This window comes from Crocodylus porosus, unplaced genomic scaffold, assembly GCF_001723895.1.
Source record: "Crocodylus porosus isolate Cpor-Errol unplaced genomic scaffold, CroPor_comp1, whole genome shotgun sequence".
NCBI classification, from domain to species: domain Eukaryota; kingdom Metazoa; phylum Chordata; order Crocodylia; family Crocodylidae; genus Crocodylus; species Crocodylus porosus.
In genome coordinates this window covers 11,625,346-11,640,935 of record NW_017728943.1, presented here as the reverse complement: position 1 = coordinate 11,640,935, position 15,590 = coordinate 11,625,346, and the positions used below count along the sequence as shown (strand labels likewise).

The window sequence follows — 15,590 nt, the reverse complement described above, 5'->3', positions numbered from 1 at the left end:
TTAACCACCAAGTTGGGTGGGTTGCTAAGTTACATCACATTACTAAGTTACAAAACGTGGTTCCTGGAAAACACAAAGCCACCTGTGGGTTTGCAATGTGTGCAGTAAAATCAAGTCCCTTTATGCAAATTCCACCTAACCATCTGCTCGTCTTCAGCCTGCCCAGTCTTCGCCCTATGCTGGATGTCAACTACTTGCCTGTAACGGATATGAGGATAGCACGGACATTTTGTTTCACCAACGAAGGGCAAGCTTTGTATCTCAGCTCTCCCACAGAGATCCAGCGGCTAACCTACAGCCAGGAGATGTGTGACAACTTACAGGTAGGCCCCAGACATGTAGCTAGCCAGAGTGCAGCTTAGCTCTAAGGTAACGTGGAAAGGTCGTTAGAGGGCTAGTGGCCTTGTGCTGGAGGGGTCTTCCCACAGAGGAGCGCTGCACATGGCTCAGCCCCCTTCATCTGCAGCCAGCAGCTCTGTGCCAGCAGTGCTCTGAGCTCACCATTCGCATTGTTCTCATGATGTCATCTGTAGATACCCTGCTCTCCAGTTTAAAACCTTGTGTAACTGTGCCCTTCTTCAAACAGGTCTCATAAACCACATATACTTTTATTTTTGCATTGGAATCTTACGCTCCAGATATCATCAAGAAAGTCTGATTGTCCTGCTGTACCAGTGGCAGTGTCACGTGTGCAAAAAAGTGGCAATTTGTGCCAATACTTCCAAAGAAAAGAGCACCAGTTTCCTGGGGTAGCAAAATAATTTAGTGTAAAGCTCCAGTGAAAGACCATTTTTCTCCATCATTCACTTCTGGCCCTAGAGGACTAACCCCTTGGTGGCTGTGAAGTTTTCAGTCCTCAGTCTCCCCAGTTAAATTGTCCACTTGTAGCTCCTGCCCCCTGCTATTGGCTAGAAGTTGGAAGTTCATTGGACGTGGCAACCTCTGGTGCCTCCTGTTCTGTCTGCTGTGTCAAGGTGGTATACTCCAAACCCTGGCTCTGTTTTAAGATTACATGGGGGATTGAAAAATGACCAGTGATTGGCACCAGGAAGTATCTGTCTTTATTGGTAGATATGGGACTTGTCCGCACAGGGTGGAAGTGGGCCCTGGCACCATGTGTGAGCACCTGCCTGTGTGCGCCCACTGCTGTGTTTCCAGGTGTGGAGCATGCATGTGGGCACAAGTGGACGGGGACCAAGGAGGTCCCCTCAGTGGTGGGACCCTCCCCACCATGTAGAGAGTCCATAAGATCCACGCGTGACCCAGGTTTTAGTGTTGCTTCTTTTAGTCTAACAGTAAGTACAGCCCCACTATCTCAGCTGAGCTGCCTCAGCAAACTGACTGAAGGGGCAGTCAGGCCAGACCAGATTTCAACCTGCTAAAGTCCCCAGACTGTCTGCACTACTGGGTTAGACCAAGTTGTGAAAGATTTGCACTAGCTGCTTCCACAGGAGCTGGCTTTGTCCTGATTCCCTGGTGAGGAAAGTTCCTCCCATTGCACTGCACATTAAAATGCATCAGCTATGAAGATGGTCTAATTAAAGTCATTTATGCCAAGCAAAAAGGCTTCACCCTGTTAAAGTTTTACAATCAAAATGCAAATTAAAATGTCATTTGTTGAACCAGGAGAGTAGCATGGGGCTAGTTGGAAAGAAGCATGAGCTGCAGAACTGGAAAACAGGGGCTCAGCTGTACGATTAACAGCGAGCGGGGCTACAAACTGAACAAGAGGGAGCTGCCAGCCCTTGGGCCTTGGGGAGCAGCGTGTCTGGGGCTGTGGAGCTCTGTCACTCTCAGGACTGAGGTTTCAGGCACGCTTGCACTGACAAGCAGTAGGCAGAAAGGGCACATGGGCAGTGCTTGATGCCAGGATGATTGATTGACCATATCTCCAAAGAACAAGCAGTGGGCAAGGAAAGGCATGTGGCCATGTGAGCAATGGAGGCTCCCTGCACTGCCCCTGAGGGCTACATATGTCTTGGCTTGTATGGAGGGAGAGGGGGCCACCCAGCACTTCTTCCCTACCCAACACTACCTGCCCTGCAGCAGGAGGGAAATGATTTCCCTGCAGAGAATGGATGCAGCCATTTACTTCCTTCCTAGAGCAGGAACAAGGGAAGTCAGGAGGAGGGGGAGAGCACAGGGAGGGGGAGATCACAGCTCCATCCCAGGGAACCTCATGGGGCATGGCTGCTCCACTCAGTCCCTGCACTGGGCTTCACTGACCAGGGAGAGGACCCCCTGATTGGGTGTCTAAAGAAAACCTGACTTGCAGAGGTATAGGGACCCACCGGCACCCAGGTCCAGGCTTCTGGCCTGCTTGCGAATGCACAGAGTGGGCACCACATGAAAAGTAAGTGAGCAGCTGGCTGAAAAGCAGGTACGTACATGAGCCGCATCTAAACCTGAGCTCCAAGGTGGAAGCTCATGGCCCATCCTGAGCCCTCTTCCTAAGCACTAGCAGAAGCTCACAGCAATGAGGAAAACAGAGCAGCCAGGAGCTCATTGGCTGGCACATGATGGGGGCAAAACACATCACTCACAGCTGAGCTTTGCACAGTAACACAGCTTCCTCTCCTGCTTGCAGGTAGCCGTCTGAGCTCATCCACAGTGTTTCTTCCTCCTGGATCGATTGCAAAACTTGCTCTCCGCTAAAACAAACACACAGAAAGGGAATGGGTGCAGACAAGCCAACATCCTTTGCAGTGGCAGGCTGTGGCCCGCCGTTCTTTTTTCCCTCCACTATTCCCTTGGCTGTAACCCTGGCCAGCTTGACCTGCTCTGTTCGACGTAGTAGGAAAGCTGGCTTATTTTTTCACTAGCTGACTATTGCCATTCAGGTGTTGACTCCAGGTTTGCAATGCAAGGTGCTGCTCTGGGTTTGCAATGCAAGGTGCTGCAGGATTATTGTAACTTCGTGTTCACCAGCTAGCCCACATCAGTGACTCCATCTTTAAAGTAAATAATAATTCTGACCTTGCTAGCTCCTAACGCATTTTCTTGTCTGCCTTTGGCCAGGACATGCTTGGGGATTTGTTTACCCCAGTGGAAACACCAGAAGCCCAGAACAGAGGCTTTCTCAAGGGGCTGTTTGGAGGAAGCGGACAAACCTTTGACAGAGAAGAGCTCTGTAAGTGATGCTTCCTACAACACAAAACACAGTGTGCTGACGTAGCTGCTTCTCTGCCCTAAGCATGGAAGGAAGTGGTGGGGGGCGAGGAATGAGGCAGAAATGGGCCCATTTGTATAACCACAAAAGTTGAATGAGAAGAAGGGAGGGAGAATTTTCCTTCCAGGTTCTGCTAGAACAGGGGCGGGCAATTATTTTGGGCGGAGGGCCGCTTACCCAGTTTTGGCAGGCTGTTGAGGGCTGCATGGGTACCCCGCCCCTTGACAGGTGCCCACCCCCTGGTGACCATCTTGGGACCAATGTCCCAGGGCCAGCACCAGTAGGGCCCAAAGCACGGCGCAGGCTGGCAGGGGTCTGTGGAGCCAGGCTGGGCTGCACCAGCAGGGAAAGGAGGGAGCTGGCCCGGCTCCATGGAGCCTCTGCCAGCTGGGACTCTGCACTTCTGCCACCTTACTCTGGGCCCCATTGGCAGGGGTCCTGGGACACCGATGTGGCCCCTGTGCTCCCACTGGCTCCCCACCCTCTCACACCCAGTGCCCCCAGCCCTGTGGTATAGGTGGGGAGCAACGCACAGCCCTGACCCCCTGCTCACTGGCAGGAAAGAAGCTGGTGCTGAGCGCAAGGGAAAGCAACCCCTCACCCACCCCATGGCTGGCCCTCCCTGCTGCAGGTGCTTGCAGCCCACACAGGGCTGTGTGAAGCAGGCACAGGCAGCCCCACGTGGGCTGCAAGCAGCTACAGTGCAGGGTACCAGCCATGGGGTGAGCAAGGGCTGATTTTTCCTGTGCTCACCACCAGCTTGTAACCCAGCCCCGCAGCCAGCCTGGGCCATGCATCGGCTCCAGGCTTGCCCGTCAGTGGCAGCAGCTGTGGTCCCCCCTGCTTGCTGTACCGGGCAGTGTTGGCTACTGCTGCCTGCCTGGAGCTTGCATGCTGGGCAGCCCACAGGTGACGGAGGCAAACACTGCCCAGTGCAGCAAATGTGGGGGGGGCAGCAGTTGCTGCCGCCACACGCAGCCCCAGTGGGCAAGCCTCGAGCCAGTGCGGGGCCCAGACTGGCTGTGAGGCCAGGTTACAAGGTGGTACTGAGCGCAGGGGGGCCGGGAAGTGGCCCCTTGCCTGCCCCATACCCGGCGCCCCGTGCTGCAGCTGCTCGCAGCCCACCTGGGGCTGCCTGTGCCTGCTCCGGACAGCCCCGCGTGGGCTGCAAGCACCTGCAGCAGGGAGCTCCAGACACAGGGCAGGGGAGGGGCCGCTTTCCTCCACACCAGGAAGGAGCCTGGAGAAAAGCTGAGTGTGGAGGCGGGGGGAAAGCGGCCCCTCCCCTGCCCTGTGCTCCCTGCTTCAGCCGCTTGCAGCCCACGCGGGGCTGTCTGGAGCAGGCACAGGCAGCCCCAGGTGGGCTGTGAGTGGCTGCAGTGCAGAGCACTGGGCATGGGGTGGGCAAGGAGCCGCTCTTCCCACCCCCAGCTCAGCTTTTCCCCGGGCCACTTTTCCCCAGGCTCCTTCCCTGCCCTTCCCCCCACCCCACTTTCCCCCTTATCTGATATTCCGGCAGGGTGCAGCAACTAAGCCCAGGCTGTGGGGGTGGAGCCGGGCAGGCCCTGCTGTTGTGGGAGCCTGCCAGGCTTCCCCAGGTCCTGTTGCCCCTGGTTCCTGTCATTTCTGACTGGATCCAAGGGCAGAGAAATATTAATTTTCTAAATTTTTTAGGGGCCCCCACAGGCCGTGCTAGAAGAAAAAGTGCTGAAGAACGTTTTGTTTCTCTCTGCCCAAACACATCTCCTTCCTTAACAGGAGGGGCACCTGGCCAGTTGGCTGGGCCCAGTGCAGGAGTGGGGGTCTTCACATGCCTGGCTGAACCACGAGGGTCGGGCTGCCAGTCAGCAGCAATGTAACAGAGTGCTTCAGCCCAGTGCAGAGGGAAGAGGACATTCCCTTGTCTCTGCCTGAGTGTCTGTCTCCATTGCAGTTGGTGAGGCAACCGCTGGGAAAGCCTCCCGGAGCCTCGCCCAACACATCCCTGGGTCAGGCGGGATTGAAGGAATGAAAGGTGCTGCCGGCGGGGTAGTCGGAGACCTGGCTCGTGCGCGCATTGCCCTTGAGGAGCGAGGCCAGCGGCTGGGAGAGCTGGATGAGAAGACAGCGAGCCTGATGGTCAGCGCGGAAGCCTTCTCCAAGCATGCCCATGAGGTAGGCATCCTTGGCCTGTGCACATCCCAAGGCCCTGCCCCAGACCAGAAGCCCCTGAAGATTGCTCCCACTTCAGGAACGTTATAGCAATCGCAGCCCACTGCTCTTCTGCAGCTCTTCCACCTAATTCTGCCCCCTTCCCCAAGATGATGAGAAATTCTGGGGCAACATTTCTGTCTTAGACACTGTCTCTCCTCTCTCTTGGTCTTTTCTAAGCAGTTAACACTCAGCCTAGGGCACTGCCTACCTCAGGGCAAGGTCAGGCTCTCTGCAAATTCAGGCAGGTGTTTCTGCTCTGCTTATGCTCACTCCACACTTGGGAAGTTTTCTTCATAAGCATTTCTCCTCCAGAACTACTTCTGGGTCTTATTTTCTCAGTGAAAGTGAGGGCACAAAGTGCCTGCCATTAAGATGGCTGTTTCCACTATTCACTGACCCCTCACTGTGTACCTCCTGCCAACACAGGAAACCCAGCACCTCTCTAGTGGACAGCTCTTGAGCCTTGTGTCTAATAGGAGCAATGGACGAGGAGGGCCATTTCATTATCGTCTCTGAGGGCCTTGTTTAGATTCTCTCTACTGCCAAATGCTTGGTTATGGGAAGCTTAAGAGCCAAAGTTACTATCAGTTCTAAACACATGTCAAAGAGGCCATATGTGGTAGAAGATCTCCTCCACCAAAAGAGGGGAAGCTAGGGCAGATGAGGCCAGCATGCAGGGAAGGAGCCTGGGGCCAATAAGCAGGCAAAGGGACCTGGCTGTCAGACCCTGCTACAGCATGGTCATGCTAACCTGGTTTGCACCAAGCAGGCCAGGTGAGCATGCAGCTGTTGGAGCCGTTTAAAATGGCGGAGTGCCAACATCCAGTCTTGCCTAGGGCTAGGAGTCAGCAGAAACAATTTGCCTTAGGTAAAAGACCATTAAAGCATAGTTACCTGTAATTCTGGCTTTCCAACCATTGGTCCAGCTAGCTGACCCCCACTAGGAAAGCGCTTTTGTTTTATTCCTATTGGCTGTTGTCATTGTGAGGATAATCACTGTAAAATAGAGAAAGAAAGTGAGCTCATATTGGCAAATGATAGGACACATCTAGTGTATACCAGTGCCAGGGAGTAGCAAACAGCACGTCTCTAGCAGTTCCTATTTAGTCTGATGTAAAAAGCACAGATCTGTAAGAGAAATTCCCAAGATGCATCTCTCCAGTGAAAAATGATGGGTAAGTGACATTCTTTGCAGAGGCGTAACAGAAAGTTAAAGCAGCCTTTGGGTGCAAGGTAAGTATTTCACAGCAGAAAAGTATGCTGCCTGTGGTGCTTTCACAGCGGCAATTAATCAGCCTCACTCTGAGTGGTAGAGCTCCCCGACAGCGGTGGGGTTATAGCACAGAATAACTTGGTACAAACCAAAGCACCTGCAGAGCAAGTGCTCACAGCTCACTGTCATTTTGCTTATATCCCATGTCTAGCTGATGCTGAAATACAAGGACAAGAAATGGTACCAGTTTTAGATTTGCCATGAAGCTGCACCTGGCCTGGGTAAGAACACTGTTCGGTGATACGGAGCTTACTCCCAACGGTGCCGGTCATTGGACAGAAGCAAAACTTTCTCCTAGAAAACTTTTTCCTGTTACTCATCAGATTCACCACCCCTGGGGGTCGAGGAGAAGTTTTACCATCTGCAAGATGGAGCCTGCAATGGTATTTAGTCCAAAAACATGGTGTAGGTAGTCTTTTTCCAAAAGGAACTCAGCAGTCACTTTGGCATGTAGTTTTTCAGAAACTCTAGCTACGAACTTTGGGGAGAATCTCTGGTTAAAAATATCTTGTACAAACTAGAATGTTAATGCACTTATAAAAACAAATAAAAATTTGCATGACGAATTGACATCTTAAAAGAAAAAAAAACAAAACAGAAAAAGAAAGCATGTTGTGACCTAAGAAAAAATGGGATTTATTTCTATTCTGAGCAAAAAATACTTAAAACAGCAAAAATCTTTATTTTTAAAAACCACAGTTCAAACAGCCAGTACACTTGGAGCATGGCCGCTGCTGCTCTCAATAGAAACACGAGGTGAGCTGCATTTTCTCATTTGCTGCTATTTTTTTCCCTTGGCGAACCTTAGCGTGCAGCCAGCAGTGCTGTTTAATTCCTAGCAGAAAAATAAACCAGCATCAAAACCTACGGCAAACACATTGCTTTGTTCAGTGTCTAGAAAGGCCCCACTTGGGATGTCACCTGAGCTTGAGTTCACAGCATCTTTGCAGCCTGGAGGGTGCAGGCATTGCCATTGTGCAGAGCCAGGGTTCTTGCTGGCTGGCTGTGTCCCTTGCTGGCTGGATTTATCACAGTTATCCTTGCAGGGGGCTGTGGCAGTTCTCACCCCAGGAGCTTCTAAATCACTTGGTTGCCTTGTTAGTCAGGCTGAGAAGCAGAAGAGACGATTAGGAAGAAATTTCTGCTCCGGCTGGAGGAACTAGAGGGTGTGGTGCTACAAGCTGCTGAGTCATGTCAAATCCAATAGGCTGCAGCCGCTCAGCAGCTTGCAGGGAAGTTAAGCTATACTCAGATGATGCTTAGGAAATTGCCGGGTAACCCAATTTAAAGCCAGCTGGATACAGAACAAAGCAGCTAAGAGGCATCTGCAAAGCCCTGCAGACTGAATTGTGCACAGACCACTTCCTCCCCTGGCTTGCCTGGCTCTGCACCACTCACCCTGCCATGGGGAGCACAGCACTGAGGAGCCTGAGTCAGCAGCAGGGCCCCTCACCAGCACAGCCAGCAAGACAGTGGGGAACTTGGCCTCTTGTTTGGACGGGGAAAGGCAAGCAGGTGTCACTGCAGTGAGTGACTCCCTGATTCTACTGGGGGCTCTTCCTCCCCCTTATTGTGCACATCCAGCCTGGGTCTCTTGTAGCATTTTATCATTGGTGCATGAACAGAGCACCTGCTCTTTGGCTCCTCTCACTCCTGCTCTGTTGAAACCCTCTGCACCGGCAACACGTCCGCAGAAGTCACAGGGGGAGTCAACTGTGGAGCCTTCAGTCAGCTTAGATATGAGGCACCCAGGTCCTGCTTTCAGGCATATACACAATGAGTAGGAAGGGGGTGGGGGAACCCATCACTGACCCTCCCTGAACGATGGGCACCCTAGGTAGGTGCATCTGTAAAATTTTGAGGCAGAGGCTGGGCCAGGCCTCGTCAGCGCTTTCTTTCATACAGGTCTATACAGGGCACTGGTGGCCTCAGGACACTTGTCTAGATCCTGCCTCTCCATGAGAAGCACCACTCAGGCTCCCATGCTCACTCTCAGACCCTCTGCTCCTGCTCAGCTCTTCACTGCTCACAAGAGAAAATTGCCCTTTGTGGTATTTAACTGGGCTCCCGAACGCAGGGCTCACCCTTGCACAGGCTGCGGGATTGAAGGAAACAGCCTAGGTCTGCCAGGCTGCTCAAGTCAGAGTCCTGTTAGACCTGGATAGGAATTCAGTGCCCTGCGGCCTTGGTAAGTCTCTTCACAGCTTAGAAAAGCAATGTCGAGCCACCAGTTACAGCTGAGCTGGGCGAGCAGGTGCATGTTCTGCACCACAAAACAACATCAGTCACACAGTGAGCACTGACGACAGCACGGACACAGGCCTGGGCTTTGCTTAGCTCCAGTGCTCAGAGCTTAACAAATGCCTTAGTGGCCCAGCACACGGCAGACCACCAGGCTTACAGGGGCAAGGTTCATGGACTGGGTGGGGAATAGTCTCCCTGGCCCCCACTTGCAGGAGGGAAACCAGCTGATCCTTGGCACCTACATCCCACTACCCTGTTATAAAGTGCAGCAACTGGGAATGGTGCATTTGCTCCAGGCTGAGCCACCAAAGCACTAATACTCCTAGCAGCAAAGGCCCCACTGCCCGCAGCAGACGCATCCACCTCCCAAACCCACCCCTGGTAAAGCCTGTTCTTCCTAACCGCCCTGCAGGACTGGAGACAGCTTTTATCCCTCCCCAAGGGCAGGGCAGGAGCACAGTCATAAAGACTGAGGAAAGTCCTTCTACCAGGCTCCGAGCTGTACCTTACCCCCTGGTGTCCATAGCTAGTATAAAGAGGACAACTCTGGTCAGGGTTTGGTGCCAGGCTCACCATCTCGACTGGTACCCGTGGAATGCTGCAGCAACCAGAGACCTGGCAGAGGAGTGGGAGACCCGCTCTGCTGGGTAGCAGTTAATACTCCAATGATGGTAAGTGACTGGGCTGACACAAGTAGTTCCAGGTAACTTCTCAGCTTGTGTTTCTCTGCGAGGCAGTGATAGTGTTCTGGCCTCGCTCACTCACTCCTGCATCAGTTGTACCAACCCAAGAACAATTTAATAATTAACTGCTACAGTGCACCCAGAGGGACCCGCATCTTCAACAAGTCATTACACCACACATGACTTGCTCTAGCTTATGCCATGCTGCACAGGGAGGGGGGAGGCCTGGCAGTAGCTCACAGTTTGCATCTCCTCTTGACATCAAATCAACAAGAATTTAGCATCTTCCCCCAGCCCAAACATTTTTGCCTGTTTTGTTTGAGCATCTTTTTCTCTAAAATGCGCCCCCCCATGAGGTCACAGGTGCATCTTGCTTTCCTCTCTTGCATACTTTACATCTTTTCAGACAGTTACAAATGACTCCTTCTGTTATGTTCAACACTTGTGACTATAACTATAAATTTTCTCATAGTCTGTAGAGAGCTAAAAAGTTGTATATGTTTGTATATAGAATGTTCTATATATATAAATATATATATGTAATGTATATGTTGTACAAGTTTGTTAGTGCACACTGTTAAATGCTTTCTATCAAGGTTTACCATGTATGTGAGAAAAGCCTTCACCTAAAAAAAAATGCCATGAAAGAAGGAGAAGTCCTGGCTGGTTTATTTCTTGTGAAATGAGGGGGAGTGTGGGATTTTTAAAAGGCCTGCCCTAAACATTATTAAAGGCTCTTTGTTAATATTGAAAGTAATAAAAATAAGTATTCAAAAAAGTGACAAGCAGAGCAGATGGTTTTCTTGCTGAAAGGAAAATCAGGACAGCAAGCTCTTAAGGAAGGATGTTGAAATCACATGTGCTTTCACCTTTTCCACTAAAACAGCACCAGCTCATGCAATATCCAACACTTTAAGGCACCTTCAGCACCTAATCCACAGCTCAAATGAGCAAACTAATTAACAAGTACACTGATTGGCCAATTCAAGAGATTTCTTAATACAAATTTGTGCTATTAAAATTGCTTTCATCTTCAGATAGTGGCATTTTTTTGCTCTCAAAATACATAAAAAGTTCTCACACCCACACCAGACAACTCAATCTGTGGAACCGTGCCAGAAAGCATACAAGACACACATTTATTTCTTACACACACTGCCGGTAGGCAGACTATGTAGAGAAAATGTATTCAGACTCCTGACACGCTTTGACAATAAGCAAAGTCTTTACTATCTTAAGAATGGTTCTAGATTCAACTTCTAGAGGTAGAACAATACAAAACTTCAATCCTGAATTTAAAAAAAAAATCCAAAGGAAATTCTGCAGGAAGTCCAGGCTTTATTTTGTATAATCACACTATAGTTTTCTAATGAGACGACTTTTTTTTTTTTTTTTTTTTTACATTCCTATCTATTCGTACTCTTGAGTCGACTTGGTTTGACCACACTCCTGAATATACATCAGAGTCTGTCTGACCACACTATAGGTAATGGCCTAACACTGAAACAAAGCTACTCTGTTTATTACACATACTGTATGAAGTTAACACCCAAATAGCTGCTGTAAAAGATTTTATATGTTCCTTTTTCAGAAGCCATCTCACACCCAGTCCCTTATGTGCACTATAACGAATATAGAGAGAGAATTATTTTTCAGTACACAATTTAACAAGTGAAAAAACACTGCAGTTTATTTAAGAGCTGCATTCAACCTCAGGACTATTCCGTGTATAAATTATGTATATTTTGTCACAGGCAAATAAGCATCCTGTAACTGCACCGTGCACGCTGGGTCTCCCACATCACATTTCAAAACCTAAAGGTGAATTCAAGCACAGTATATTTCAGGTCTTGATTGTTTTTCCTCGGTACGGTCTCAGTAAGAACACACTCTCTCTCATTAATAAGCTACATGTTTCCATTTGTAGTCAACACTTCATCTAGGTGTAAGAGCAATAGTCCCGTAAGAGTGTTTTCATTCATGTGTTTTCTGTTATGTGATTAATTGACAAATCCGAATATTGTACCTTTTTAATGATGTCCAGTATTCTGGCTCAGTGTCAAGGAAACGTGGACAATCTGTGTGTGGTTTTTGTTAACGAGTCCTCTCCTGTATTTCCAAATGAAGGCTAAAATCCTGGGGGAAACCCCGCTCTCCTGCTGTGCTAACCACTTGCTGTTCAACAGGTATCCGAGATCAGCCTCACAAAGGTCCCTTTGACTGAAGCTGTTCCGAGTCCCCAGTGAAAACAAAAATGGGTGGAAAGAAAATAAAGGCAAGAGTTGATATTAAACCTGTGTAATTCACTTTTTTTCCCAGACCTTTCCAAGGCACTTGGCTTCAATAACAGTTAATAGTGGATGTTGCTGCATGGCTTACAAGCAGCACTACAGCTGACAGTTACAGCTTTGGTCCATCTTCAGCTGCTTTGCAAGATCAGAACAAGCAGCGCCGTCTTCTCAGTCTCAGCTGGTATCTCTGTGCTCCAGTTGCTCAGATGTTCCTGGCGCATGCTGGGAGAGTGGCGAGGCAGAGGGAGTCTCGATGCAGGTCTGGCTGCCTCACATGTGCAGCGCCACTTGTGCTCCTAAATTACTTGGGCTCACTGAAAATCCCAGCCATAGGCTATTAATGAGCACACCACAGCGACGGCATTTACTTGTGCAGTCTACCATTAGTGTGTAAAGCACTAGGATACGCACAATACAAACATTATGGCTGAAGGCAGACTGACATATGTATATACCAAGTTAAAAGCCGTAGTGGATTTACCATGTGTCAGATGCTTCCTGATAACCGTTTCATGCAACTCCTCATATTTTGCACTAAGTAGAGGTTACACTGAGGCAGTTCCCCTCTGAATGCGACAACTCCTTCATTAGGTTTAGATTCCAGTCCCCATGGGACTGAGCAGACACATGAAACTGTTGCCAAGGACCAGCTGATGCACAGTGGAGCTGCTGCCCTCTCCCTCGCATCTTTGTCTGTTTTGTTCAGCAGACAACGCCTTCTATAAAACCAAATGAGCAGCAGGACTGTCCCACTGACAGCCCGCAAGGGATTAAAGCTGAGTCCTTGGCTGGACATCACTTCCCCCCCTCCCAAACTCATTTGGCCCTGCAGGCTGGATGAGAGGTGAGGTCAGTCCGCAGACCAAATTGGGCCCACAGACTGGCCCCATGTACACCCTGGATCGGCTCCATGTGCTGCACGCAGACCTGGGGTTAGCACATGCTGCCTGCAGTGTGCTGTCTAGCTTGAGACCTACAAGCAGATCATGGGCCTGATCCGGCCTGCAGGCTGCATCTCTGACACCCCTAGTTTAGAGAAAATATGACTGCAACTGCCATGCAACACTTACACTTACCCATAGAGCTCCAGTATGAAGCTGGAGATAGGCCTGTTGAGAGTCTCTGGGTTAGAGGGGAGAGCAACAAGGGTGACGTCGTAGTTGGGCTCTGCTATAGATCACCAGACCAGGAGGAAGTCATGGATGAGGCTTTCTTCAAACAGCTAGCAGAAGTTTCCTGGTCACAAGCCCTGGTTCTCATGGGGGACTTCAATCACCCTGACATCTGCTGGGAGGGCAACACAGCACTACTCAGGCAATCCAGGAAGTTTTCAGAGAGTGTTGGGGACAACTTCCTGGTGCAAGTGCTGGAGTGACCAACTAAAGACCATGTTTTTCTTGACCTGCTGCTCACAAACGGATGAACTGGTGGGGGATGTAGTAGTGGGTGGCAACTTGGGCAGCAGCCACGACTGAGTTCAGGATCCTGAGGAGAGGAAGGATGGAAAGCAGCAGATTAGGGACCCTGGACTTCAGAAAAGCAGCTTTTGACTCACTCAAGGAATTCATGGGCAGGATCTCCAGGGAAGCCAGTCTGAGGGGGAGAGGAGTCCAGGAGAGCTGGCTGTACTTCAAAGAAGCCTCACTGAGAGTGCAGGAACAAACCATCCCAATGTGCAGGAAGACCAGCAAGTATGGCAAAAGACCAGCTTGGCTTAGCAGGAAACTCTTCAGTAAATTAAATCACAAAAAGGAAGTGGATAATCAGTGGAAACTTGGACAAACACCTAGGCAGGAGTATAAGAGCATTGCTTGGGCATGCAGGGATGAAATTAGGAAGGCCGAAGTACAACTGGAGTTCAGCTAGCAAGGAACATGAAGGGTAATAAGGGTTTCTACAAGTATGTCAGCAGCAAGAGGAGGATTAGGGAAATTGTGGGTCCCTTACTGAATGGGGGAGGCAACCTAGTGACAAGAGGATGCAGAAAAGGCTGAAGTGCTCAATGCCTTTTTCACCTCAGTCTTCACAGGGAAGTTCAGCTCCCAGACTACTGCACCAGGCTTAGAAATGGATTCCTTGAGGATCTGCTCCATGATTTTTCCAGGGACTGAGGTGAGGTTGATTGGTCTGTAGTTCCCTGGATCCTCCTCCTTCCATTTCTTAAAGATGGCCACTATATTTGCCCTTTTCCAATCATCCAGGACCTCCCCAATTACCATGAGTTTTCAAAGATAATGGCCAACAGCTCTGCAAATCGCACTGGTTAACTCCCTCAGCACCCGCAGGGGCATCCTGTTTAGCCCCATGAACTAGTGCACATCCAGCTTTTTGAAAGTCCCTTACCTGTTCTTTGGCCACTGTTAGCTGCTCATCTTCTCCCCAGACAAGAACTGGCTGCTAAGGCAACTCTGTGACTGCTGGAGCACAGTGAGCAAAGGCACTGCTGCAACAAGGCACAACCCCGAGACCCCCTTTCTTTCTCTTCTCATTCACCCACTGTTTGCTTCTGTAAGGCCAGGGATGAGGGAACCCACCAGCTGGAGCTATGGCATGCAATGTTGTCAGATGAGAGAGAAAAAACAGGAAAAAAGAGGACAAAACTCCAGAGTAATGTGGAGGCCTCCTGCTGGCAGGTATGGAGGGAGGCATCTCATCAGCCTGTGCAGTGGGAACCCAGTCACTGGCCGCCAGGTACCAGGAACCAAAAGCAGCAAAACCAACTCCCAGCTAAACAGCTGCTTGGCCCCACCATAGCAGTGGGGAACAGAATCACTCCCCCCTGCTCCCACCCCCAGGCAGCTCTCCCCGGGAGACCTACCAGGTAATTTACAGTAGACGCTAGTTTACAGTGAAGAACAAACACCTACAGATTCAGGCCCACCTCCGGAAACAGACTGTCAAGGGCAGGAGATTAAGAGATTCCCCGTCCAGAGGGGCAGACCAGCACCGTACACTGCTCCTCTCTTCATCAAGTTCCTTTTCTCGTCTCTGGAGGATTCTTCTCTTCACCCAAAACCTGTTCCAGCAAGCAGCCAAAGCAATGCCCACCTCCCCTGCCTGCCTGATTCCCTGCTTGGTCTTGTTACTGTTTAAAGAAAACCTAACCCGAGTTAAGGAGAAAAAATAGCATCAGCCAGGCGATGGCTCACAACCAGTGCCGATTCAAATCTTATGACTCAAATGCAGCAGCCCCCTCGCTCGCAGACCAGCGGCCACCCTCATCTTCTCATTTGCTCTAAATTATTGCTTAATGATAATGAATCCGCTGAGTTTGTTTATCACAATAAGTTTAGCTCTGTGTCAATCATTTTATTCATTAGCATTCCTCACAAGCAGGCCTCGCCGAGAACAAGTTGGAGATCCAGCCTTTCACCATTGCTAAAAACAGAACTCAGGAGGAAAATACAAAAATATATCAGAGAGTGAGTAACTAATTACAGTAACCCTGCAGAGGCGTGACACCGGCACAGGTGTGTCCCTGCAGGAGACTCGGGCACAAGGACCTCGTTAGGCTGTGATGACTCAGTAGCAAATGCAGACTGGCTCCTGTGTTCAGTGACTCTCGCGCACACCCCCAAAGCTCTGATCTCTTAATACTAAGGAGTTTCAAAAGCTCAGAGCAGAGAAAATTAACAACACTCCACTGGCAGACGGACATAGTGAAGCGTACAAGCAGTGTCAGATACCACAGTGACAGGCACAGAATAAAATAACACAGAGGGAACCATGACACAGCT

General features: G+C 50.1%; 1 protein-coding gene across 3 annotated transcripts in view; it reads left to right on the top strand.

Moving 5' to 3' along the window:
• STXBP5L (syntaxin binding protein 5 like) overlaps positions 1–11,850 on the top strand; it is a 379,891-nt gene extending 368,041 nt beyond the window's left edge. For all 3 annotated transcript variants that reach the window (XM_019548699.1, XM_019548698.1, XM_019548700.1), the window contains 4 exons: positions 158–323; positions 3,019–3,130; positions 5,103–5,323; positions 6,787–11,850. In XM_019548699.1, coding sequence (XP_019404244.1) covers positions 158–323; positions 3,019–3,130; positions 5,103–5,323; positions 6,787–6,828 — 541 coding nt within the window. In that variant the 3' untranslated portion in view covers positions 6,829–11,850. The remainder of the gene's footprint in view (positions 1–157; positions 324–3,018; positions 3,131–5,102; positions 5,324–6,786) is intronic.
• Positions 11,851–15,590: the final 3,740 nt, after the last annotated feature.